General features: G+C 46.9%; 2 protein-coding genes across 5 annotated transcripts in view; one reads left to right on the forward strand and one right to left on the reverse strand.

Moving 5' to 3' along the window:
* RTEL1 (regulator of telomere elongation helicase 1) overlaps nt 1-405 on the reverse strand; it is a 51,815-nt gene extending 51,410 nt beyond the window's left edge. For all 3 annotated transcript variants that reach the window (XM_064521657.1, XM_064521658.1, XM_064521656.1), the window contains exon 1: nt 340-405. The gene's annotated coding sequence lies outside the window, so the exon portion shown is untranslated. The remainder of the gene's footprint in view (nt 1-339) is intronic.
* STMN3 (stathmin 3) lies at nt 394-26,440 on the forward strand. 2 transcript variants are annotated; one of them, XM_064521665.1, is made up of 6 exons: nt 394-474; nt 6,600-6,768; nt 18,867-18,962; nt 19,467-19,642; nt 20,021-20,212; nt 20,397-26,440. In XM_064521665.1, the coding sequence occupies exons 2-6, from the start codon at nt 6,750-6,752 to the stop codon at nt 20,454-20,456; spliced, it is 543 nt and encodes a 180-aa protein (XP_064377735.1). In that variant the 5' UTR covers nt 394-474; nt 6,600-6,749; the 3' UTR covers nt 20,457-26,440. The 2 variants fall into 2 exon arrangements, with proteins under 2 accessions (XP_064377735.1, XP_025971843.1); XM_026116058.2 differs by lacking the exon at nt 394-474 and having other exon boundaries at nt 6,527-6,768.
* The last annotated feature ends 1,025 nt before the right edge of the window (nt 26,441-27,465 follow it).

The raw sequence follows: 27,465 nt of genomic DNA on the forward strand, positions 1-27,465 counted from the left end.
GCGTAACGAACGCCCGGAGCGGCCCGTTCTCCCCTCGCAGTCGCGGCCTGTAACGCGGTGACAGCAAACCCGCACCGCGGCCCGGGAGGGCGCGCAGGGCCCGGCGGAGCGGGCCCGGCCGCCGCGTCTGCCTCCCCCGGGGCACAGAGCGGCCGGGCCGGGCCCTCGCAGGCCGCTCCCCGGACGCGGCCGCTGCCCTTCCACCGCCCTTCGCTGCGCCCAACCGCCCGCCCCGGGGCGCCCCGGCGGCGCCAGCGGAACCCCCCGGCCCGGCCGGGCCCGGCCTGCCCCCCCGGTTGCCATGGGGACGCGGGCGGCGCTGCCGCAGCCCCCCTTCACCTCGCGCGCCGCCGTTCGGAATCCGCGCCTTACGTCACGTGCCCGGCCTCCTTCCGGTGCGTCACTTCCGCTGGGCCCGCTCTCGCGAGGCTTGCGGCGTTGCCCCGGGAACGGGGCGGCAGGTGGCGGCGCCCGGTAGGCCCGGTCGCGGCGGCGGGGCCCGTTGGCCGCCGCCCTGGGTGCCGCCCGCGCGGCGGGTCGGGGTGGGGCTGGCGGGAGGCTGGGGACCCCCACGGGCGCAGCGGGAGCTGCTGCGGCGGCGACGGGGCGGGGTTGGGCCCTGCGCGGCCTGCCGTAGAGCGCTGGCCCCTGGCAGGAGCCCTGGCCGCGGGGGGGGCCGCGCCGCAGCGGGAGCCGCGTGGTTTGGCGGGAAGGTGGGGAGGCCCCTGGGCCCCCCCCGCCTCTCTTTTCCCTCCTGCTGCAGGAAGCCTGGCCCCCAAGAGGCGCTGGACAGACCGTTTGCTTGCAAAAAGCAGCGAAACGGTGACATTTCTGATGCTTTTTTTAAACCTGGGTTCCCCGTGGCGTCTGAGTGCTCCTCAGTGATAGTGGGCTGGGGCCAGAACTTCGCTCCCTTCTTTCATTAAAGGCTGTGGGGCCCTATGGTTGTCTTCTTGACCAGGTTTTCTCTCCAACACACTGTTCAGCCTTACACCACTTGCGTGCCACCCTTCGGTGGTGGTGTCTAGAGGGAGAATGCAGAATCCTGCAGGATTCTGTGTTGAAACTCTCTATACTTACAGTATAAGGGGTTTTATTTCATTATATTGAGCCTTGCAGTTTCTGCATCAACAGTAGTGAATTCTGATGAGTGTCTTTCATTAGGGGTGAATGCCCTGCTCCTTTGTTCTCCACTTTCCTTCCACACGATTCTTTCCGCCTTGGTTTCCTGTTGTTATGTCAGTGCACGTGGCCTGGAATGGCTGCGCTGGAATTTCAGTTGCTTGAACTAAGGGTTGGTTCCACCGTACATGACTGTAATGAATCCTGAACTGTTCTGCATCGATGGCTTAGGTAGTGCTTGTAGGATTCTAGCAAGCCCTGCAAGCATTTGAATAAATGGACATGGTTTACCTGGATCACAAAATACTGCAAAATCATATTTTAAGCAGTTATCTAAGGAAGAAAGTAGAAGGAAATGTTTTATCACACACCACATCCCCATGTAAGTCATTTCAAGTTCCTATGCTGTTAGATGGTTACTATGTAAGCGTAAAACAGGATGTGGCCTCCTGTTACTGAAACTTTACAAATGCCCTTATTCTTATCAAGTTGCAAGGGGTAATGTCTGTATGTAGAAGTATTCTAATATTTCAAGAGAAGAAAAAAAAGATAAAAAAGAACAGACCTTAAATGTGAGTATATTATACAATCTGATCTCTTCTCAAACTTCTGGTATATTCTGTATCTTCCAAGTTAGTGAAGCCTGCACATCCTGCTCTCTTTAATCTCCTTGAGCTGAAATTGTCTGTTTTGTAAACCGTTTTGAATTGTAGCTAATAAGCTAGAGAAATACAACATAGAGCACTGGAGTTGGGTGCTAGCAGTTGTTCTGTGGTTTATAAGCCTCATTTTCCAGCTCTTGCAGTACAAAGCTGAACTTAATAATAGAGTATCACTCTTAATACGGGTCGCTATACTTCAGACCTTAATAAATTATCTATATTCTTGTATGTTAATGAGAAAAGACAGTTGTTTGTGGAGTGGGATGTTTTTAATTGGAGAATTCCTAAGGCAATTATTGCTAAGGGCAGAAAGTCTATGGTTGCTTGATATGTCAGACTTGATTTTGAATAATTCAAGAAAAGTCATTCAAACATTCCTTGTTTTTTTACAGTTTGAGAGCTTTAAACCACAATTTTCTGATGTTGTCTGATTCTGAGTTACTCCTTTTGTTCTTCACTGTGCTTAACACAAAATGTAACAACTGATTTTGTTCATGTTTCTGAATGTATTAACTCTTTAACTTGACACCAGTTATACAGGATTAAACTGCAAAAGAAATGAGTTTGTAAGAACTGATGGGATGCTGTGAGAATGTGGGATAAGGTGTTTATAATGGAAAATAAAGGATTAAAACTGTCCATAAACCTATCAAATACTCCCTGCCTTTTCTGTCGTTATTCCCTGTAAATATATCTTTCATACACTGAAGGAGAATATCAGCATTGTATAAAATCAACATTACTTAAATAGCAGTTAAAATAACCTGATTTAAGCAGCGTTACCTTAGAGGAAGAAGAGCTGGAAAGTTGCCAAACCCAAAAAGGAATATGATTCAGCAGATGCGCTATTGTCCAGGGGCAGAGATGACTCAGCACTGGCTGAGCGCTCTTTATCGTTCTGGAGGGTTATTTCTCTGCACCATTTACCTTACTTGACCAAGTCTGCAGTGCCAGCATTGTCAAGTCTGTCTTAATCATTGGTATGCCAGTTTCTTCTCAAAACTGGAAACAGAGCAAACAGTCTTGTAAATTTAAAGAGAAAGATTTGTTCCTCATTCAAGCTGGAAAAGAATTTTAGAGGTTTACTGCAGCCAGAACATTTGTGTGTGTTGTGACATATATACACGGACATCATTCTCATTCCTGGGTCCTCACTGTGGGATTTGGCTCCCTGGGATAAAACTTAAGTTCTTACAAGGCATAGGTTTGGGGAGGGAAAAGGAGGGAAAAGAGGAGAATTTTTAGAGTGGTAGAGGGGACAGCGACAGGCCACTCTCTACACCATGAATGGCTTCCACGTGGTAACCCATCCAGTAGGAAACGCAGCCTACCAGGAATTCCGTACTGCTTTCTCCATTAGTGGATGGTGAAGATCTTGGGTGAACTATTTTTCATTTGAAGCGGGCAGTACAAAGTAAGACATGCCTGTAAGGAAAAAATGTACAAAAGAAAAATCTTTAAAACGATAATCCTCAAACTCTGTAGGGAAGTGGATGTGTGAGTGACTGAACCTAACTGTGCAGAGAATCCTGCAAGCAGAAAGCTTGTAGAATGCCGAAGTACGAGGAGGGTAATTCTCACTTTTGTTCAGAGGCCGACCATGCAGGATTTCTCCTCCTGGACGAGCAAGAATCTTGAGGAATGGGACAGAAGAGATTGAAGAGCAGCAATGACCAACCATGAGACCACTGCTATTCATGCAAAGGATATTTTTCTCCTTCTAGATATGAGAGGATTAAGTTGCCATTCATTGTCCTTCTGAGGATATGTAATGGTTCCTATGGTAACCATCTAAAACTTTTGTTTGACCCTGTAATTATTTGATTCGTTTGAATCCGGATAATCCAGAGCCATGCTGTCTTTTTACTGTTGCTAAATACATGAAATAAAACTGCTTTCTTTTTAGCACCCAAATTTTAATCATAATCATCTTGTTATTAGGAGGATAAGGAAATATCCATCATACGATGAGGAAACTGAGCAGATGGGGTTAGTGATTTGGTGAAGGCCATGTGACAGATCATTGTTAAAGCCAGAATTAGGCACAGCTTCACATGCTCCAAATTTTCTGTTCTTTACCAGTTGTAGTTGCTCAGTCGGTTGTCTAGCTTTGCCATGCTAACTTTTTTTGTATGCCCTTGACCAGTTTTATCTGAGCAGACCCTGTGATGATGATGTGAATTCATAGCTTGCTTTACACTTTTAAGTGACTGAATTAATACATCTCCTCTCCTTCCTCGTGATCCAGATCTGTTGTACAATTTGGCCTCATTTCTCAGGTGCACATGATAGATACTGAAGAGGAAACATTCAGAATAATCCTGTTGTTTCCCTTGCCTTAGGGAAATATTTTCCTGATTTAGTACTGATGTTGTTATCACTGGTTTCTCTTTCTCAGTTGCTAAATTCTGTGGACTTACCTTAGACTGGGCTCAGTTTTCTTGCTCGACAGCTACCTTCTTTATCTCCATTCTCATGTGTTATTTAATAATTTGAGGGGTTTTGACTGCTGCCTTGTGTGGGTTTTTTATTATTTCATGGCAAAGAAGTCAGCTTCTCCCAGCTTCTTGAGACTGCAAATTGTACTGGAAGGTCTCATGGCTCCACTATTGCCGTAACTATGCTATTGTGTTAGAATAATATATGACAATCCATGCTCTTCCTTTTAGACCAGGTGTTTTTCATCCTTCAACCTTATTTCATTAGTCACTGGATTAAATTTTTCCCAGATATTTCTTCTTGCAAGCCTCAGTTATGCCAGACTTAGAGCCACAAATAATAATATGAAGAAGTGTGGTTCTACCAGGCCCATGACCCTTTTCGTAAAGCTTCCTTTGTGAGCTGCTGCCCTAGATGACTGTCTCCTATAATTAAACACAAGGAGGATTGCTGTGGGTCTCTGGTTTTAGGATGTATTGTGTATTGAAGAGAGAGTTTTCTCTGTTTTCTCTATCGGGTCGGGAATTTTCTCTCTCTTCTTCAAAATTAATAGATGAGCCCCCTTTAGCAGTTTGCATGTATATACTCTTGTAAACTGGTGTGTTTGTTTTTCTTTCTGAAAATGTATTTTTTGCTGAAAGTATGAGTTATTGGAAGAAGCCTTTCTATGGCATAAGACCCTTAGGGATCTTTAATTGTTAAAATTATTGAAAATATTTATAATGAAGTAGTGAAAGAAGTGCATACTACAAAACCAACTTCTTTGATTCTCTTTGAAAATCTGCTGTTTTATAATAGTCTTCCTGGTTAGATGTCACATGTGATGAAGGCAAAGGACACATTAGGAGAATACTCACTAATTTTCCCTAATCTCTGTCATGAAAAAAATACCAGTGCCTTCAATCGTTCCCTAGTGAAAATCAAGGACAACTTGAAATGATAATTACGTTTAAAATAGGGAAGAAGATTTGGCAGGATTTTTCAAATTAACCTATAAAAATCTTAGCGTTTCAACCCAAGAAGAAAGCAGAGGAAGCTGCAACTCTGAAACAGGCCTTGAATAGAACAGAAAGCAGTCAATTGTCCAGTTGGACTAAAAAGGTTCCTATTCCAAACATATATTGAAATTTTATGCATAATGTTAATATTTTTCTGAATTAGATTTGATTTTCTATAGTAATTTTTTTTCAATGGTAAAGAGGCTTTTCCTTTTATGGTGTTGAGTGACTAGGACACTTAGAGATGGTAGGTAAAATTTAGGAAAAAAGGAAAATCTCTGACTTTTTAATTGAATTTAGTAGGTGCTGTTTGTGGCTCCTACTTCTGGTTAAGCCAGAACGCCTGCAGCTACTCGAACAACCTGTAGTTCCCTGCAGCTCCTGGAATTGTCTGGGAGTGTCTGCATTGCAGCGTGCTGGATAATTTGGGGGTGTTTTCAGTAAAAGGGTATGTGCAGGGAGCAGAATAACGTGTAGCATGAAGGGGCCAATGGCTGCAAGGATTGCATGGGAGTCTCGTGTGAGCGACCACAGCCACCAAGCTGAAGTGTGTCTGATGGAAAACGAGGTGGGGTTTGTGCAGCCGTCGTTGGATGAATAACACGGGGTACCTGCAGCTGTCAGTAGGAACTGAGGAGGTTTCCTTAGTCCTAAATGTGCGTGTGACACATACTTTAAAAGCACAGAGGTATTGGCCCCTTGCAACAGCCACAAAAGGAGAAATGATAGAAAATGTAAAAGCAAAAAAATGGAGAAACAGGAGGTCCTGATATCTGGAAAAAAAACAACAAAAACAAAACAGAAAAGTCCCATTGAATTCAGAGGGCTCCATTCTGTTCTTCCTCACCTACTTTTACAGCAGTTTCACCTCCCTGCAGTACAGTTACCCCTTTTGTGCCCCAGTGAAGGTGCAAAAAAAGCATGCCTAAAGATGCTGAGTCTGTCTGGGATCACTCCTTCCTTTGCTGTTTGTTTAGAGCTGCTGCAAGGTTTGGGGTTCAGGTTTTACTTCTCTGCCTAGCTAAGCCAGACCCCAGACGTGGCCCTTTGGGTTGCTGTGCCTTGGAATGACTTAAAAAAAAATAAAAAAAATCAGTGAATCTCCTCATTTTTTGCGTTCAGCAGGCAAGGGGAAAAGCAATTTAGCCTGTCTAGAGCAGACAAGAAAGGGAAGAAGAGGAGGAAAAATCATCTTTTGCCAGAGCCCTGCCTGGGTGTGTCTCCTCCCCTCCCCCTCGGTGGGTCTGGATTGCTGGCAGGCAGTCTAACTGGGAGGGATCTGGCGTCAAAGCCACCCAGGAAAGGAGGCCTGATATGCTCATTAATATTCTGAACTAGTGACCCTTCTTTTTCTTTCCACCCCTTCCCTTTCTCTCAGCTCTCCAGCCTCTCCCTGCCTCCGATGGCTGCAGCCCCCTCCAGCTGAGTCAGTTCTTCCCTCCCCGCAGCATTGCAGCACCTCCGCAGCCTCGCTGCACTCCTGCTTCTGCAGCGCCCACACTGTCTCCTCGGCTCCCGCCTCAGCAGCATGGCCAGCACCGTCTCAGGTAGGACAGAAACCTTCTGAGTTTGGGAATCAACACTCCTATAGAGTGATCATTTTTATTTTCTATTGTTGTTGTAAGGGGTTTTTTCCTTGCATTTGGGGGGAGTTCCCTGATGAAGAGACGGCTGGTATGGCAGCATTGTTCCCCTTCCTCCCCCATACACACACCCCTCTGATGCAAGATAGCAGGTGGGCTTTTTATTTTAATATGAATTCACATCTGATAAACATGCCAATTTAAAATATTCCTGACCTTACATTGTACCGCAAGAAGATCCTGCTGCATGTCAATTAATGGTTATTTTTGTAACATAATACAGCTTTTCTTTTCCCAAGAAAAACCTGATAACTGTGTGTCTGGATGCAGAGAAACTAGAAATTACATTTTGTGTTGTGAAGATCAGGTATTTCCCAAACAGGTCATGGAAAGAAAGACACTGGCAAGAAATTGACAGCAATGCCCTAAAAAATCCCTCAAAACCCAAGCAGAAAAACGTAGATGGGTTTCTGTGCATTCTTAGAGCTTCCCATCCTTACGTTTCTTCCACAGCTCGCATTTCTTCGTTAGAAGATGCTACAGGGGAGCGGTCCTCTGATGGCGCTGAGTGAAATCCAGTGCTGCAAGGGAAGCCCTTCCTCCCTCCTGCAGCAATAATGGGAATAATAGCGTTGCTGCATGCTGTCCTCGCAGCCCAGGGAACCTGGCTGCAAGGGCCAGATCTGGCTGCAGTCTGCCAGTCTGCTGTGAGGATGCCGTACGTCCTCAGTGAAACTGTTCCCTAAAGATGAGTCTTGCCACTTTTTCCTGGGGAGAAGGGATTCAAATGGCTGGAACTGGAAACTTGGAGAAGAAAAGCCTGAAATGATACAATGAACAGCGGGTGGGTTTTGAGGGTTTTTTCTTTTGTCTTTTTCTTTTTAAAAAAGAAAAAAGAAAAAGTTCTCTCCTAAAACTGCTCTTAATTCTGTAGCGCTTTAGAAAGGGGCTTAGGCGGTGAAGCCAAATCCTAGGTGGCTAGGATATAGGTCTGAATAGGAACAGAAGACAAAAAGGAAAATCGAGTACCGCTTTGTGCCCCCTCCCAGCCAGTGAACCAGCCAGAAGGGTACCAGGCAAGGTTTCTTGCTGCTTTCACTGGCTTTCCTCTGTGTTTCCTGCTGTGCATTTTCTATTCCTTTCTCCTTTTAAAAGATCAGTAAAAGCAACAAGAAAGGGACAGAAAAATGGGAGGTGGCGGGGGGTGGGTAAGGGTGCAGCTTATCCAGAGTAGGCTTTGCATGCGATTAGGAAATGGAAAAGCAGCATTGTAAAAATGTGTCTATATGACAGAAAATCTTCAGCTATTGTATATATTTGTGTGAGTATCCCTCTGTCATTGAGTGTGTGTGCCAGTCCGTGCTCTGAAGGTCCCACCCATCTGTCTTCCTTTCCTGCAGAATGGGATTGGATCTAATTTGCAAAGTGGGGGTGGGAGGGAGAGATCAGACCTGCCAGCCATCTAGCCAAGGTTGCATCGAACTTGACATGACGGACTGGTGGGTGAAACATGCATAGACACAAAATTCATTTTTCATTTGGTGCATTCTTGCCCTCCCCACCCACCATTGATCTATGACATGTTTCACCTTCTCGAAAATGCAGTTTTACTGTCAAGGGAGACTTAGAATCATGATGAAGAGTGTGGTTCAGAGAAAGTACATTTCCTTTTGGCTCAAATCAAGCAGAGAAACAGCTTCAAAGAGTAGAGAAGTCATGGGAAACCAGTGTTGTGGCAGGAGGAAAAAGAATAGAGAAAGCGTTTGCTGAGGAAGAGAGCCAGGCTGAGCCTCGCCCAGCTGGCTTTGCAGGGAGCAGCTTCCCATTAGCTGTTGCATTTATAGCAGTAATAGAAAGTAAACTGCAAAGGCAAGAGAAAAAGGCAAGCAAATCCTGTAAATGAATGAAAAAGTCTTGATTTCTTTCTTCTTTATTTTCTTCTTTTTTCCCAGCAAAAGCAAATTTGTGCTGGAAGGACCAAGCTGTAATTGTCTGCAGCTCATGCCCATGGGCTTATCCCCCTTGGGAACATTTTCTTGGGTTTGTTTAAACAAACAAATCAATTTGAGATGAAAAGAAATGGCTCTTGCTTCCCCTACCCCACCAGTCGTCTCTATTTTCTATCTGCCACCTCAGGCGTTTTCTCCTGGCCACGACTGTTGTTTTCAGCGATAAAGCAGAGGAAGCGGCGGCACATGCTCAGTGCAGGCTCAGCTGCAGTGATGGCCATGCTGTGCTGGCAGACCTTGCAGGGGCAGAGTCCTCCTGAGATCATCTGGACAAAGTGTTATCCTTTTGCATACCCGAAAAGGGGAGTCTGTGTGAACAATGCCAGACTATCTAACTTTTGCCATCATCCATAGGTATCTGGGTTGGATAAAAAGGCAGATGAGTACCAGTAGCCTTTCTGAGGGATTACGAAATGATGCAGTAACATGAAAGCCTCATGGGCTTTTCTCAGATATAAGTATGTCTGAGAAGGTGGAGCCAAGATGAAACACTGTGGTTTGTCATTCTAGGCCTTACAACTGGACCTCATGTGGTAAATGTGCCTTGACAGATCGCAGGATTTTCCCCTCCTAGGTTGAAATGTGAGAATCATACGACTATGTAGGTGTGGGTTATCCCCTTAATCCCTTGTCTGGACTATATTGGTGAACACCATACATTATTGCCAAATTGTCACTAGTGCAGGACACAAGCCCAGTCAGAGTCCTTTTCGTCTAGTCTCTCCATCTTCCTGTGTTCTCAAGAAATTATTATTTTTTCTCTTCAGATACTGATAGAATATATATGGCCTGTACTAGAAATTCATGGTACTTTTATTGGAACTTCAGTTTCACAAGCCAAGAGAATACACTGTAGGCATTTCTTTCTTTTTTTTCCTTTTTTTTACCACTGTATCCAACCAAGGGTTCTAAATCCTTGGAAAATGTTTGTTCTTTCTAAAATATGAATCATATCTTTATTGATGGCACCTTATAGATTCTGTGAGGAAGGAACCCTCAGATACTTCAGAAGCGCCCTTTCTTGGAGTATTTCAATATTGGTTTAGATCTGCTGAATGCATTGCTTTATCAGATGAATGCATTCTCCTTCTGCAAAGGAAAAGCTGAGATTTAGTGGTGTGATGTAGCAATTTGGAAGGTCTGCAAACGAGATCTTCTGGAGAGTGAATGTAAGACTTGTGTGACAGCCATGTGGGCAGCAGCATGGTTTGTATCTTCACACCTTCTTAGGGTGAACTGGACTAATGGTTCTTGATTACGACACTTGGAGGGAATCTCAAGCTCACCAAATGTTCTGTACCATGTTCCCCTAAAGTTAATTGAGAACACTGTAACCTTCTGAGTCATTCGCTTAGAACTTTTTCCTCCCCGTTCCCCTTATGACATGTGCTTTATTCTTTTAGGTATAAATGTAGATTGGAAAAAAATTTCCTATCCAGAAGGAAGTTTAACTGACAGTCAGATCTTTGGCTGTGATTTAGATATACAAAAGAGCCAGACAGTGGTCAGATGCCACGTGCATGTGCTGTAGTACTTTGGCAAATGCTAACTGGTGAAGAGCTACTCAGCGTATTTCAGAACTGTCCTTTTATTCATTCAGGGTACTTCCGCACTTTCAGTGTCATACTTGAGAATCTTATATTCTCTGACTGTGTTTATACAAATAATATCTCTGTATAATGGGCAGGTACAATAATCCCTATTTAATGCAAAGGGAAGGTCCAAAGAGACCAAATGACCAGTCTGTGGTCACGCAGCATGTCTGTATCTGTGACAGATCATGGCATTGGACTCCTATCCTTCACTCTCTCGTTAACTTCTGGCTTATCCCATCCCCAACTGCTCTGTAGCTCTTCTCAGCTGAGCCTGACAATCTGGATCTATGTTTGCCCACAGATGCTGAGGAATAGTTGCCTCCATTTTGAGTTCTTCATCTGCCTTATTAAACTGCACAGTCCATGCCTCTTTCCTTCCATGAATCGTTCCCTGACAATCAGTCACCCGCCCATCCCAGGCTGCTAGGTCTCTGCTTCACGGCTTGACCCTTTCTCTGTCACTGAGCCAGCAAAAGAGATTTCCCTGGTTATTTTCCGGAGGGCAGCCCACATGTTCAAGTGTAATAGCTTGAGTGATTTGCCAATCTATTGACTGTGCATAATACGAGTTGATGTGATGTGCATGAGCTGCAAATGAAACCTCGGAAGGAAGGAGCCAGGTGATTTGAAACCTTTTCTGGGTGATAGTTTAGCAGATGTCCAACAGAAGGCAAAGTAATCCTTGCATCTGCCTGTTCTCATGAGCGAGTCCACATGAGCCCACAGTAACTTCTGGGCATCAAATCCCATGGTGAGCAGCTGAAATGGTGTGTGGCATCAGTGTGGCATACAGCAGCTGATCCGAAACAAAGCCACTAGAGAAGGGCTACACTTTGTCTTCCCTTTTCAATACAAATGGAGCTGCATCACCTCTGTCCCTCAGGAATCCCACTGGTTTTTATTGGTTCCCCTTCCTGCCCATACAGATTTCTCAGTGCTGTGACCTACAGGCCTACATTTGTTTTACCAGAATGGGAAGACGGGGAGAAAAGAGCTGAGGTCTAATCTTAGTGCTAATACACCTGGACACCGTTAGGAATTTTTCTAGGCATGGGAGATCTCTTCCTGACCTATTAAATCAACTAGTTTTGTGGACCAAAGGAATAGAAGTGTGTTAGACTGAGATGAAGAATTGGCTATTATGTAGTATTATGCTAATATTCTTACCAGGCGAGAATATCTACAGTCTGTTATACTCTCAAGACATATTGAGGATTTTGCTTGCTTTTGCTGTATATGTGGCATTACATTTCTTGTGTTGAAGGACTCTCAATTCTCCATCTCATTTCTTTATCTTTTGTTTGTGCTTTGGCTACATTTGTAATTGGACTATTCTCATTTTTATCACGGTATAATACTGTTTATGGAAGCAATTCTTACTTCCCCCAAATTACTTTGCAATACAGGTAGTTTTCTTGTAATAACCTTGCTTTGACCTTGCTATCAGATATAGCACATTCAGTCTCATCCATTTTAATTGTCTGAATTCACATAAATTAGTCTTGTTATGCCTCTGGTTTGTTATGAATTACTCTGTACTGGTGCTGTGCCTAATGGCCCAGCTCCATTTTGCTGGACCTTATCAAACACCCAGCAAAAAGACAGGCTGTTCAAATAGTTTACGGTTTAATTTTGCCTAGTTAGGAGGAAAAGAACGAAACTTAATTCTCAGTTACTGCTGGTGAGTTTAAGCACTTAATTCTCAGTTACTGCTGGTGAGTCTAAGCACATCACGACTGAGAAGATCGTTCCTGTTGCTTGCACACCGCACCCTTCCCCAGCCAGTAGCTCCATTTCCTGAACCACAATCGCTCAGGGAGCAGCTGAATAGTGTCTCCAGGGGTTAACTTGGAGATAAACATGGATAAATGCCCTATAGTGTTCACGTCAAGCAGCAGGAATAAGAAAACGCAGTATATACTGAATAGCACTAGAGGGAGCTCAAGAAGTGAGTCACTTGAGAGAGCAAACTGAGAGTGCTCTGGCCTTTTTGGTAGCTTGGTTTGAATAAAGATCCAGGTAAACTACCTTGTTCTCTCCTTGCAACAGGGCAAAAGTGATTTTGCCTGTGCAATATATACAGTACAGAGAAAAGTTAGATGAAAAATTTTAATTATTGATATTAATTGTTGCTTTGGGTGTGCAATGGAATGTGAACAGAGCAAGATCAGAGTGTGCTGGTTGCTGTGCATAAATATTCACAAATGTTGAGGGATTGACTGCACCTCTTTAAATAGCATTGTAGCTGTTAAACCCAAGGTCCTCTGAAGACAATAAATCACAAGGTTACTATACTTTACAGAATGAGACTCTGACATACTTTCTGTATATCTTACAGTTTATTCACTTTTTAATTTGCAAAACTCAGCTATTTGCAATGTTTCATCCCAATCCTAATATTAAAGCAGTGAAGTTTGATGACTTAGTGGTGAAGACCATACCAGAGTGAATGAACTTGCTACCTATCCTCTTACTGCAGTATTTGAAAAGAAAAATATCGGTAATTTATACTTGAGATAACACGTCATAGATTAGTCTGTGCAGTGAGCTGGCTGCCCTATTTCTCTACCTGTAGGCAAGGCAAAGCTCTTGGGCGCTTTGGTGTAATGTCCCTTAGGAATTGCTGCTTGTAAGTGTGCAAGTTCTTCATCCTCTATGGCTTTTTGAGTTTCTGATCTTTAAGCCTATAACAGTTTTTTAATAGAGTCAGATAACCTGGTTAATTTATACAAATATACAGTATTTGTTCAGGCTGAACCAAACAAATTTATTTTTACTAACTTAGAAGAACTTTATTTAAGCACCTCTGCAAATGGATGCTTAAATAAAGAGTTCTGCTATTCTGTTTAACTATTCTCAAAATGTGTAAATTTGTGCCCTGGAAATTATACAGTCTTTCCTGGCAGGGACTGCTCTACCATATCGTACTCTGGCCAGTCAACTGTCATATCTTGTGAAAAGATTTTGTCCACTGGAACATATATGTGTCCTCAAAGCCCACATCTATGTGTCCTCAAAGCCCACATCTATTGGCAAATGTGAGCGCAGAACCTCCTGAAGTGAAGTAGTCAATGCTGAGGTTTGTAGTGCTGGTCTTTTCATCCCCTGGGAGTTTTAAGAATGCTTTTTCTGACACAAATGTGAATGGGAAATAGTCTTGCTTCAGGAGATCTTGAATTTGATCTTCATTGACACAGTATCTTAAATAGTGACTCAGAGGGCATGTTCCTTACTTTTATTTGCTAAATTATACGTCCTCCCCTGCTGAGCAAAATGGAGCTCTATCAAGGGATCATACAGAAATATATAGGAAAAGTCTGACACTGAATCCAAGACCAGTTCTAGAGGGAAGTGTACTTTATCAATCTGATGGAATTGTGGAGCCCATTTGCGTGTCCTGTGTGACAGCTGTGACTGCTCCCCTTGTCCACATGGTCGTAGTATCTGCTTGCAAGCGTTGAAGTGCTCAGTTCATTTTTGGTTAGTCGCAATTTTGTTTATGTGTGAGCAGTGGAGAGAGAAATGTAGTGTTCCCAGCAGCAAAGTCACAATCTACGTTCAGTCAGAGATCAAATCTCAACACATAAAAATGACCAAGAATTATTATTATCCATTGATTTACTTATTTTTCTGTAGCCTCCAAAAAGTAGCAGTCCTTTCCCAAATGTAGCATAAAGCCTTATTCTTACTTCAGAGAGCTTGCCTTCCTCTTTGTAAAGACGCATAGAATTTTAGGGACAGAGGACAATAAACAGGTCAAATTGAAGAGAGTTCCAGCCAAGTCCTCATAGTGTGGAGCTTGAATCGTGACATATTATATTTATATAGGGCATGTAGTCACTGTCTAATGTAGACTTTCAGATCTTCCAGTCTCTTGGAAATGTAAATGTCCACACTACCCATTCACTAAAAATTTCTGTCAGAATCCTTTCTGGTGTCTGGCAGATGTGTCGTTACCCACAGTCTCTATCGGGTAGGCCCTGCCGGCCGTTTGTTCTGTGAGGGAAGGGGGTTCACTTGGCGTGTGTTTTCCCTTTGCTGACCCCTGTGCTATGTTGAGAGGTTGTGAGACCCGCCTGGGGATGCACATAGGCTCTGATACCTTGGGAAGGGGCTAGAAATCTAGAATACACTGAATCACTTTAGAGAGAGGACCTTGCGTGCTGGACAGGTGCATCCGATATTTGGCTTTTGCTTATATCCCTCTCGTGTCTATATACTACTAAGGGGATCCATCTAAAATTGAGGGAACAAATTAGATAAAGGATTTCAGGGTAAAAGAGAACATGATCAGGTTTACTAGGAAATTTATTTAACTGTCTACCTCCAATTCTTTGAAACTGATGAAAGAATCTCACTAGAGTGTTAGGAAAACCCGTTTCCCCGAAAAGCTTTATTTCTGACGGAATAAGTACAGAAAATGCCTTGTCAAGAAAGTCCTGTAGTAAGTGACTCCTCCTTATTTCCAGATATAGGTGGAGACATGATGTGTGTGGCTTGCTAAACTCCCCAACACCCCCAGCCCTCCCATTTAATGCAGATGATAGCATAGAGCCTTGGAAAGTAACATAAAGCCAGGGATAGTATCTGCCAGGCAGTTACATTTCCACTGTCTCTCAAACTCTGCCTTTGAGTAGGAGGAAGAGTTTAGATGATATTAATAAGTGTACAACATGAAACCATAAGAAAGACATGAACAAAAGTCGGGCTTGTCTGCACTCTGCCTTATTAATGTTGCTCCACTAACTACACTGAGATTGTCTTAGCAGTTTTGCTCTGTAGATACCTCTGACCTTTGCAGCAGTATCCAATATGTGCTAAAACTTAGGCGTGAAAAAAAAAAACAGCATGTGTTCATGAAAAGGCTCATTCTCTTTTGAAAATACTGGAGCTGGAACCCTGGTTCAAATAAGTTATGCCTGCTTGAGAATGCAGGGGATAGTGAGAAATCCCCCTTTCCACTCTCCTGATCCTGAAGGTAACTGAGGTCTGAACTTGCCCTAGGACAGCTTAGAACAGTTTCTGTTCTGACTGGGTCAGTCTACCCTTGACGTCAATAGGTAAAAAGCAGTGAGCAGAGTGGTGCTCCAGCCCTACGCCAGAGGAATCCCAGGTGACCAGCTGATTCAGCTTCCCATCTCCTTTACAGTGTCCGATCAGGATCTGCCTGTCCTTTCACAAGGGCCTTCCTTATTTTAGCCTAAAAAGTGCATTACAGGCACTGCATAGCCGTCGCAAATGCCACCTACTGTTTGTTACTGAAAGCTTCAGATCAAAAGCGCAGGAGGACTAGGGCATCGCTGTGGCAGCTTCTGGGTCTCACGGGTTTAACAGCTGGAGCAGAGGCGGTGGGTTTTCCAGGCTGTGGGTCGGGGCCCGGTTATATTTCTTTCCAGGGGTCGGGGTCCTGCTCTCTTCCGTAGGAAGCCCCCGGCCTCGGCGCTGCCTGGGGGCCGGCGGCGGTGCTGAAGGGACAGCTCCGCGCCGCGGGCCGCCGCCGGGGGCACTTGGGGGCGGCGGTGCTGAAGGGACAGCTCCCGGGCCGGGGGGCGGCGGGGGGCTCCCGGGGGGCTGCGCGGGGCTCCCCGGCGCTGAACGGACTTTCCCGGGACCGGGAGGTCTCGGTCCGCTGCCGCCGTTCCCGCTGCTTCCCCCATCCCGCAGCGGGCCGTGCCTGGCAGCGGGGGCTGCCCGACAGGTCGGGGCTCTTCGTGCTTTTCCCTGCAGAGGCCTCCGGAGGCGGCCGATCCCGGCCCTGCTCCCCCGACCCGTGTGCTTGCATGCAGCTAATTGCGTCTGATGGCTGGCGCCGGGGTGCAGCTGCAGGCTGCAGTGCTGGGAGAAGGATGCACACCACTTTCATAGCTCATTAAAGTGCTGGCTGCAGCTCAGCAAAGCGGTGTCCCTTTGTCCTCTCTCTCCTTTTCATTTTAATTGACAGAGAGGGACGGTCAGTTTGCTCTGCAGAAGGGAAAGCGGGACAGGAAAGATCCCAATGGAATGGAGGCAGCTGTTAAAAAGAGAAACCACTACAACAGACCTGAAAGGCAGTGGCTTCAGCATGTACTCATCTACACAGAGAACTGTGAAACCAATATGAGGGTGACCTACTGAAGTTCAAATAATGAAAACCAAAGCATTGAAGTGCTAGAAGACACTCAAATCAGTAGGTCAGGGTTGTGGCACATCTGCTTAATGCCTTGGTTTCACTCAGGACCAGGCCTAATGGTACAGCAAGGACCTCAGTGCTTGGTTTGTTCCTGTGAAATGATACGATCTCTCTTCTAGTCCAGAGGATGAGACATTATTAGCTCAGTGCTACATGCCACTACCTCTAGCACAGTACAGCACCCTCAGAGGTTTTCCAAAGACCTTTTGATTAAGAATAAAATCAAAGATGTTCTGCTCTATAGCTTGCACTGCCGATGTAAACTATTCCTCTTTGGTATGCATGTAATAGTGAGCAGAAATGGGCAAGGTATTAAAATCAGAATGGGAAGCAAATTGAAAAGTGTTCAATAAAGATTTGAGCTGCAGGGATTGTGGGTTAGCAAAAGGAGGATGCTAATTACGATGAAGTTCTTTACCGAGGAGAGAAAATAAATGCAATACAAAGTAGGCATATAGAACAAACTGAATATCCATTCCTCTGCTGTCCTTCTTATCATCTAAAACCTGCTAGTTCTTTTAACAGTCAGAATACTTAGAGGGAGGCAGAGGAGATGATCTGAAAGGTGTTCCAGAGGGGATGTAGGACACTGCATGATGTTCGAAAATTATTTTGCAGTTCTCATCTATTTCTAATGCCTCTTCATATCACAAACTTTGGGGGCTAACTTTCCAGTTAGCCCCTCTTGCTAAACAAGATTGACTCTTTGGAAACCTGCAGGCTGGTTCCTGCTGATTTCCTGGTCTGCATGTGCCTCTCCAAACTGTCTCCGAAGGGAAGGGGTCTTCCCTTTCCCTGCCTGGCAGACGGTCTTCCTACAAAATGGATGTGGTATTGGCTGCTGGGCTGCAGACTCGTCTCTGGCTGGAGTTCTAGGTCAGAGCAGGAGCTCAGTAACCAAGGGACCAACCAAGGTCAGAAGCACAAGGACACGTGGGAAATCCAGAAGCAGAGCAAAGACTGGAAACCAGAACATCTGTGCCATGAGGTGGAGGCAGGAAGAAGAGTGGCACAAAGGGGCTCAGAGCAGGGTCAGCAGCAGCGCACAGCTGTGCAGACTCCATCCTTGTGTGCCTGGGCATGCCCTGGGGAGCCAGCCCTGGGCAGAGCCTCAGTCTCCAGTGTCCATGAGATGGCATAACCTGCTGCTGAGCCATCAGCTGCTGAGCCACAGCATCCTGCTGGCTCCGGTGCCGGGGGCTGCGGTAACAGCTGCTCCCGGAGTTAGTCTTCAGCTGGGATTCAAGGCTTTGTTAGTAAAGTTGCTCAGTCTTGTGAGATAGCCTACTAAAGAGACTGAGCTTGTGTTTGAAGCTTAAAGGAGTATCACCATTCTTTAGGTCTCCCATGCTGTGGCCTTGATGATCTGAGAAGAGTGTCATCGAGCAAGGATCTGGAGTCATGATGTCGTTATTCTCCTCTCCACAGCCCTGACCTTCTTAACAGTGATGTTGTGACTGGTTACAGTACTGGTTACAGTAATGTTAGAAAGAACTTGAAAGCCTGACAGCACCTTTCAGTTTATAAGTCTTCTATTGTGAGGTTCTTCATCAAGTACGTGCTAGCAGTTCATTGTCTTAAATGTGCTAAACTCCAAGAATGGAGGTGAAGATTGCGCTGGAAGGAAGACTCCTTGCGAGCTGTGTCGTTCTCACTAGAGTAGCAGCTTGGTGCACTTGTGATCACTGAGGATTTTGCAGTGCATCGTCTGGTCACAGGAATGATGAGCAAACTTGAGTGCTCACAGCAGCAGAGCGTAAAAGGACGGTGTGTTTCACTGTCCTTCACAGGAGGTTGTGGGGACAGCATTTACTGTAAGTGCAGACCAGTAGCAACCACTGCCCGGATGGGCCAAGATAGTGACAAAATCCTCTTACACCCTCTCTTATCTGCTTCTGTAGTGAAGGAGGTACATCGTGAAGCTGGATTACAGCAGTTCCCCCCTTCTTTTCTCTGACCGCACCTTTCCTCTTGGTCCTGGGTCAGAAATGCTGAATTGTGAAATACTGGGATTGCTCCACAGGTTGAGAAATATTTCTAGGCTCTGGTGGGCATCTTTTTTACCTGTGTGTCTCCCCATAGCATTTGCTACACCAGCAGCTAGTTTAGTCTGTTCTACAACAGACAGTCCCTGGGTATGTTTTGGCAACCTATGGCAGCCTGTAAGAGCCTCCATAGATTCTGGTAGTTAAAAATGGGCTTTCTTGTGTCTACTTGCTTCTTTTTTTCCATGAAAAAGACCTGGCATTGCTATTAGACTCTTCTTATTGCTACTTCTTATTTTTTCAGCCTACAAGGAGAAAATGAAGGAGCTGTCTCTGCTCTCTCTCATCTGCTCCTGTTTCCACACCCAGCCACATCCTAATACCATCTACCAGTATGGAGGTATGTATTGTGTCCACATAGAAGCTATAGAATTGTTTGCATATCCTTCCTGCTAGCAGCTTCGGTGAACACGGGAGCTCTTCAGCACACTGAGTTGTCCCATCCTGGAGAAGCAATCCGTGTTTTAACCCATGGTCTCTATTTATTCTTCTTTCATAGTTTATTTTATTAACATGTGACCCACATTTATCCAGAAAGAAGCTGCTTGCAGACACTACTTGCTGACAGCCTCAATGTGGAAGTAAAAATAAGAACATTTTTGTCAAGTGTTCCAGTGAAGAGCAGTATTACGGGATAGTTTTGTCAGATGGTAAGGAAGTTCCGGCTGAAACTTGGAGAAAATTTTGGAGATAGAACAAAATCACCCAAGTGGGAGTTTGATCAGGACATGGGAGTTAACACCCTTATTCTTTCATGAGGAACTTGGTGGTCCTCGGGTGAACGCTGTCCTGAGTGTCACAGATGCACAGAGCTCCTGTTTTGTTTTTATTCCCCCCCACAAAGATATGGAGGTGAAGCAGCTGGATAAGAGGGCATCGGGCCAGAGCTTTGAAGTGATCCTGAAGTCCCCTTCAGATTTATCTCCCGAGAGCCCAATCCTTTCCTCTCCTCCCAAGAAGAAGGATCTGTCCCTGGAGGAACTGCAGAGGAGGCTGGAGGCTGCAGAGGAGAGGAGGAAGGTAAGGAGATATTCTGTAAAAGCAGTGACTTTTGTGTGACTGGTACTAATTGCACCAAGCCCTAAAATTGTCTTACCAAGAGCAATCTAAAATGACTGGAAATAGTGTTATTACACGTATTCTTATTCATCTATAAATTGTTGACTGAGACATGGGAGTCACTCAGTGAAATTCTGCAGCCTTTTTTAGGCAGGAGATTGAACTCGATCATAATCTTCCTTCTGTTCTTAAAACTGCATAGATATATGGAGTCCTCTCTGATCTAGTATGTGCGAGCTTGCTGTAGGCTGAAATTCTTAGCCGCTAACGCTGTAGGAGATGTAACTGTTGGTCTACGCTCCAGTCCTGAAGCATTTTTCCATGGCGTTGCTCCCCCAGACCCAGGAAGCGCAGGTGCTGAAGCAGCTGGCGGAGAAAAGGGAACACGAGCGGGAGGTGCTCCACAAGGCTCTGGAGGAGAACAACAACTTCAGCCGGCTGGCTGAGGAGAAGCTCAACTACAAGATGGAGCTGAGCCGGGAGATCCGTGAAGCACACCTCGCTGCCTTGAGGGAGCGGCTCCGCGAGAAGGCGAGTGCGCTGCCCGCGAACCGGCACCTCGGGAGCCGGCAGGGTCAGGGGCCCCACCGCGGCGGAGGGGCCCTTTGTCCCCTGGTCCTTGCAGTGCCACGCTGAGAGGCTCGCCTTGGGCGTGACTGGGTTACGTACGTGCTGGGTATACCCATACCTAGTGTGGTGTCTCCTGTCTTTGCAGGAACTGCATGCAGCTGAAGTTCGCAGGAACAAGGAACAGCGGGAGGAGATCTCTGGATAAAGGGCTTTTCTACACATCTAGCACCTGATTCCTGTTAACAAACCAACCAACCAACACATTTTATTTTGTTTGTCTAGATGCAACATTTGGGTCTCCATTCTTTCCCTCCCCCTGGTGTTAGTGCCCCAGCTACACGCTTCTCTCTATCTCCGCATCCTTGATTGTTCAGTACTTGTGGGGATTCACAGATCATAGGGACCTCTAAGCAGAATAGCAACTAGTTCACATGAAATATAGAATCAATGAATCAGTCAATCAAACAGCTTCTTTGGGGGGGTTGTCCTTTTTTAAAAGATATTTCTTAAACTGATGTAAAGAATTAAGTTATTAATAAATTCAACCAGCAGTGTCATGGAGATACGGATTTCTTATCCGGAGCTTTTACTACTCTTGGTGTTTGCTCTGAGCCAAATATCAGTTTGAGAATAGTGGGAAGTGATAATTTCTTTATGTGAAGTGGTATAACTAATAGATCCTTTATTTCCCAGTGGTAGGAGAAAGGAATAAGAGAGGGATGGGATGGCTCAGGGAGTTGTGGCACGCAGACCTTTTCATCTCTTGGTTATTATCTGAAGCCAGCCCAGGTAGGCAGTGACCGAAAGTCATTATCTTTGGATGATTCTTTGATAGCCCAAATGAAAATAGCCAGGGGTCTCAAACCAGAACTTGGTGAGAGGTGCCCACATCACAGAAAGTCCCTATCACAGCAAGCACTAGTTGATATCCTAGTTGGCCGCAGACTGAACAAGCCTGTAGACCGAACTGCCCTCTCCCCAGCAGAGGGAAGACCAAGACAGCTTGGTCAAGCAGCATGGGAGAATCTCGTGCTGCTGTTGCCTCTATTGAGCCTGGGTCCCTGGATGTCCTGGGGAAACAGGGCTGGGTCTCCAGGCCTGTCCAGTGCTTTCACTAGCACAAGATTTCACTCCAGTAAGAAAACAATTCAGATAGAGATGGTGCATGATTGTGAAATAGCCCACAGGCCTTTAGCGAACAGGATAATCATCCTTCCCTTTCCAAAGATGGATGTGACTCTTCAGTGCCGTTACAGGACAGACATTGAGACCAGAGATCGTGAAATAAGCCACAGAGCTCTGGTTCTTAGGCAGCACATTGTAAGAAAGGGCATGCTGGTTGCTTGCAGGGTACTTCCAGACCTGCAGCTTTGGAAAAGATGGAGCTAAGAGAGGAGGCCATCAGCAAGACCACAGTAAGGGTGAAAGATGTTCACATGCTCATTTGTTGTCTACCTTTAGCTTTTCAGGGCCTATTTTTAAGAAAAGTTTGTCTCTTCATGGAGGTAGAGATGAGCAGAAAATATGCAAGCATGGTAGTAATAGCTGTAATGTCCGTAGCAGTAATGTCTGATCTAAACAGATGACTGTCAAAGTCTATGGACTTCCCAGTCTTCTAATGTCACAGTTTATGAAGGTAGCTGGAGTCCGGGCAGCCCCTGTGCCAGACGCTGAGGGGTCTGCCATTCCCTTGCTGAGACCCACAGAACTGCGGACCCTCAGTGCCAGCTCCGCCTCTGGCTTGAAAAACTAATTGGAAACGTTGCGTCTGAAGCAGGGAATTGCCACCTTATCGCAAGTGGGGCCTCGTAAGATGCGGTGTGAGGAGTCGGCCCTCGCGAGAGCACAGTCTTGTGGCAAGATTTTGCAGAGGAGAAGATGGACGCTGCTTTCATTTGAGGCAGAAGGTAATAAGAATTCCCCTTTGTCCAGTTCTCAGAGATTACTGTTATTTTTTTAACAGATCAGTGCAATGTTCCCGGGACAAGGCAGCAGGGTGCCTAGAGCAGGCAGAGACACAGCAGGATTCCTGGGCTGGTATTTATCCCCAGGGTGCCTCTCCCTTCCGCCCTCGCGACGGCCATTCCTCCCGGGATGCTCTCTCAGATTTCAGAATAAACCAAAGGGGCGTCCAAGGGACACTTAATTACTAGTAATTGGTATCCTCTGCACATCACGCCTCCCAAGAGCCAGTTTGAGCCCTCCCAATCCCTCCTACAGCGGGCTCTGCAGACTCCGTGGGGGAATGGTTGAAGCAAAGGGCTGCAGGCTGGTGCGGGGGCTGCCAGGGTGGTGCTCTACCTTGCGCAAAGGCACCAGGCAGTGGTCAGAAGCTAGAGCAGATGAGCATTTTACATTGGGAAGAAAGATCCGCTTGCCTCTCCACCCTTCTTAAGAAAACCCTTTGCTGAGTCTTTTCAGAAGCTGAAGTTTTCTGTCTACTGTGTGCTTTACTTACATAAAGAATTGATTAGGCCCTGAGATAAGCATCAGCCAGTCACAGAAACCCAAGGAATGCCAAAGAGCAGCAGCTGCTGGAAATAAAATCCCTAGCCTCTTTGCTAATCTCCCCAGAATTCCCACTTGGATTAGGGAGAGATCCCTCTATGGCCATAACATGTTTTGATGTTAGGGGAACACTCTGCTCCTAAAAGGAAGGGCTACCTTACTCACAGCCCCCTCTGCCTGGGCTGGAGGGGGACAGGACTGTTAGAAAGCCCCAGTGTTGTCCAGGGACAAAAAGTGCTTGGGGCAAAGAGGGAAAAGGAAAGGAAACTGAGGGTTGAATTTCTTAACAGTAGCTAATGATCAGTTTATAGTAGCAGCTGTCTTAGATAAGCATCTGTGTAGAACGCGGAATCACCGCCAGCATCACCTCATTCATATAGTGACAATACATTTTAAAAAGTTTAAAAAAATTAAAAAGTAATTTAAACAAAATGTTTGTGTGTAAGAAATGGTTGAAGCTGTCAAATGTCTGTGTCCCGCGTTGGTGGGATCTGAGAAGGTATCTGCAAGATATTAACCCTGTCCTACTCTCTGTGGTGCTGAGTGTTTGCTTGGTGTGTAATTCTGACCTGAAGCTTGTTGTAAATACTGTTTTTAGTACTATGATGATGATTATTATTATCAGAAATGTTGTACTCATGAGCAGGAGCTTAAAACAAGAGAAATGACCATTTTCACTCTATCATTGGGGCTCGGAAGAACTTGGAGGCCGGGCCGGACGCAGGCAGGATGCCGGGGCCCGTGGGACGCGGGCTCGAGGAGAGCAGCCCTGGGGGAGACCCGCGGCCGGGCCCCACCCGCCGGGGGGGCTGCCGGCTTTGCGGCCAGGGAAACTGCAGCCTGGGGAGCCGCGGGGGGTTGAGTCCTGCGGGCAGGAGGGACAGGAGCAGGGAGAGGCCAGTCCTGGGGCTGGGGAGAGGAAGGAAGGACTGAGGGACATAATAAAGATGGTGCTTCAGATCAATGCTCGCTTTGGTATACATCGTTTGGCACGAATCCACCCTGCGTGAGGGTGCTCCAGTCTGCTTCCTGCAACCAAGGAGCAAGGCTGAGGAGCTGTGAGGTTTGGCGTGTACCATGGGAAAAAACCGTGGTGGCAGATTGTGTTTTGTTAGAGCGATCCTTCCCCGAACAGCTCCTGAGTCTCAGGACTCGGTTCCTGCCAGGCTCTTCCATCTCAGTCCTTTGTGTCACCAGCTTAGGCCCAAGTCGCGGTATCCTCTGTGTAGTTGAAGGCCAGCCTTGATCTCAGGTGGAGACTTATTCTTGCGATAGCTTTGCCTGGCAAACAATCACGTTGGAAATGCACAGAAGGACGACCTGGCGAGTCAGGAGCCCAGCAGTGCTCATGCCGGTGTGAGCACTGGGAAACGCATTTTTCTCACCTTCACCGGGTTGGTTCTGTGAGGTACAGTGGACATAGCTGAAAAATTTGCTACTGCAGGGTAAACTCATGTCTCAGAGAAGCAGGGATGTGTCAGGCAGAGTTTTGCATCAGTGATATCAGGGGACCAGGTCTGTTACTGCTGATGAAATGTCTCATGCAAAGGAAACAGGATTGTCCAGCGTAGCCAGAGGTATCGGTGTAACAGAGTTATGTTTGCCTGGTGCAGATGAGTGTATTGGGGATGTTCAGGAACTTAAAGCTTGTCCAGTGCTGCTGGACGTTATCAGGGAAACGTGTGATTGCTTTGGCTGCACGCAGCAGCTACTGCAACGCCAGGTATGTTGGGGGGCCGCCCCGCCGCGGGGCTGGGAAGCAGCCGGGTGCCCCGCGCTGCGGGCGAGGGCGGGTGACTGATGCCAGGCACTGCCTGGACTAACGTAACACTGTGCCTGACGGGCGACACACACCACTCTTTCAGTTCTCACAGCAGCAGCAGACGAGTTATTTCATTCCCTCCCGTGTCCCGGGATTGCTAATGGTTGTGTGCAACAGCATACTTCACCCCTCGACTGAGACTGATTACGTGTCCTCATTGCTAACCTTGCAGTCCCAGCCTCCTTCATTGCTATTGTGACTTTTGGACCATTCCCGTACACCGCGGTCTTCGGACACGTTGCATGGCACGGAGCTGACACATCCCTGGGGCAACGCTTCTTACGACAGGGCTTGAGATTCCTCATTGATTCTCGTAGGTGTTTATTAATCAAGCTTTGTAACTACAGCTAGCACCCAGATTTTTGCAGAAGCCTATTAACGTTAGGCCTCGTGCCTGGTCGGTGCAGCTCCCTGGAGGCCTCTGGCAGTGTACCTGCCCGGACCAGGGACTGAGGGAGTGCGTGCAGTTGTACGAGGGAGGAAAGATGAGATGGTGACAGTTGATTAGCGTGCATACGCGTCTCAAAGAGTTCTCCTGGAGAAGGGCCTCTGATTCAGGCAAGACAAAGAAGCTGAAGCTAAGCTCACTCGCAGCCGGCACAGACTGCCGGACGAGCAGCGCTTCTGCGCAGGAGCTGCAACAACTGCCCTCATATTCCACACTCCAGCTCTGCGCTTCCGTTGGCATTCTGAGCAAAACGCTCAGCTCTGTCCGCAACTGGGCACATCCGAGGACGTTAGGCCCTCGGACTGCTTACGGACTGAGCCTATGCCTTTTCTTATTACTGTTGTGTCATAAAATAAATCTTGCTATAATCCAGACGTGGGGTTACCTTTAAAGCTAACCTTGCGGAGAGGGTGGCAGTCACAACTGCGTGCATCCTACGTTGGGGGCAAGTCTGAATCGCTGCTCCTGCTCAAGTGTAAGCTTCAGCTTGCTTTGCTTAGCCCGGTGTGAGTCTCTGGCCCTGGCTCTGCACAGCCTGTCTCACGGGGTTCATTAATTCCATTAAGCTGCCTTGCTTTACTCATTGGAGAGGTGGTGCATTCAGCTGTGCGTGCGCGCACAGAAATGCATACGTGGAAATGAAATATGCACATACGCTCTTACTACCACTAGAGACGAGTCGAGGAATGGCTGTTTATGGTGCTAGAGATTTCTTACTGTCCATGCTAGGGATGAGATGACGTATTAGGACCAATAACTCCACCTTCGCAGCCAGTTGTCCTCTAAGTAAAGCGGAAGAGGGGCGCTGGCCACCACCTATGTCTCAGTGATCCTCGGCCTCGGGGCGCAGGGAGGTGACGGCCCTCCCCGCTGCCAGGGAGAGGCAAGAGCCGCCTGCCCTGCGTCCCGGCCCCGCCGGTGTCCCGGTTCTCCCTCCTGTGACGCAGGGACAATAATCCCTCCCCACCTCCCAGGGGCCTTGTGAGAATCAGTGAATTCATGTCTTCGAAGTGCTCTGAAAATGGAAAGCACCCAAGTGCTGAGCAGTGTTACAGAGTTGTCCACCTCCCAGCGGGGAATAAACTGGCGCGTTGCTGTAGGAAGAGGTTTCGAAGATGATGGTCTTGCTGGAAGGGTCCTGCCCCAAGCGCTGTCCGAGCTGCCCGGTCCGAGCCTCGCTGCCCCGCGCAGGACGCGCTCCTCGGGACGCAGCACGCGCTAGCTTGTTCCTTCCCACCGCCGGCGCGACGAGGAACTGTAACGGTGTCGGGAAAGGGCTTTCCACCACGAGCAGAGCCTTGTCTGGTTCCTTTAGGTCTACCGCGTGCATTTCATTGTCAACTTGAGGTTGTTGTTGTGCAAAAGAAGTGATTATGAAAAAAAAAAGAAATAAACTTGGTATGAAACCATATCCCTGTCCATCTCTCTCTGTTAACTGGCTGTTTTCATTCTACGGCTTCTGTTTGTGTTGTGAAAATGATAATAAAATGCATTAAACAGAAAATTGACCTAAAGATTAAAGAAAATAGAATTGAAGCATCTGTATCCTAACTGGGTAGTTTATCTAGTGTAAAAGATGCACAGACCCATAGTTTAACTCCATTCTCCGAGAAAAAAATAATTAAATGCTTGAATGAAGGTAACACAAACATCCCTTATGGTCAGAAAGGTGAGGGCGTAAAAAGTCCTTCCACGGGAAGATCAAAACAACTTACACGAGACAATTACAAATATAATAAATCCAATCCTAGAAAACATATGACCTTTTTAGGAGAAACCCACTGTTTGCATAATGGGCTTTTCCTGAAAGTTATCCCAGCCCACCGCAGTTGGGCCGGGCAGCAGCGAGACCCCTGGCCCCGGCGCGTCGAGGGGGGGAAGCGGGACAGTGTCCGGGGACACCCATCGTGTCACCCGCGGCCCGAATCACATCCCTGGGACAAGGTGCACAAACGGGTCCCCAAAGCCGCAACGGGAAACATTCAGGTTTGCAATCCAGGGCACCCGAGGGGAAAGCGTCGGGCCGATTCCCGGCTGCTCCGTCCCCGTCGGCCTTCGCTCAGCCTTTGCCGGCGGGAGCAGCGCCCGGTTTCGCTTCCCAGCCGCCCGCTCCGTCCCGGACTATCGAACCGGGAGCGCCGGCGCGGACGCGAGGGGAGGCCTCGGACGTGCGCCTTAATCGGCGCTCCGCTCCCGCCGAGCCCGGCTCTTCCACCAGCGCCGGGAGGGAGAAACCCGGGGCCGGTCCCCCCCCCCCCGGCCCCCCGCGCACCGAGGCTCCCCCGGCGCGCAGGATGCCTCCGCTGGCACAAACAGGATCTCTATTTTTGCAACGCGACCTTCATGGTTTCTCAGATAACGGCCCGCCTGGAAGTGCCGCATCGCCTCCCTTTTCCTAAGCGGTTCAGCACATACCGCTAACCCAGGTGGAGGAAT

Source organism: Dromaius novaehollandiae, chromosome 16 (genome assembly GCF_036370855.1).
Source record: "Dromaius novaehollandiae isolate bDroNov1 chromosome 16, bDroNov1.hap1, whole genome shotgun sequence".
Lineage (NCBI taxonomy): Eukaryota > Metazoa > Chordata > Aves > Casuariiformes > Dromaiidae > Dromaius > Dromaius novaehollandiae.

What these genes read in the sequence shown, in the direction of transcription:
- STMN3 (XM_064521665.1), top strand. An exon ending in TACCATCTACCAGTATGGAG is followed by an intron (nt 18,963 to 19,466) that starts GTATGTATTGTG and finishes CCCCCCACAAAG; the next exon opens with ATATGGAGGTGAAGCAGCTG. An exon ending in CTGCAGAGGAGAGGAGGAAG is followed by an intron (nt 19,643 to 20,020) that starts GTAAGGAGATAT and finishes TTGCTCCCCCAG; the next exon opens with ACCCAGGAAGCGCAGGTGCT.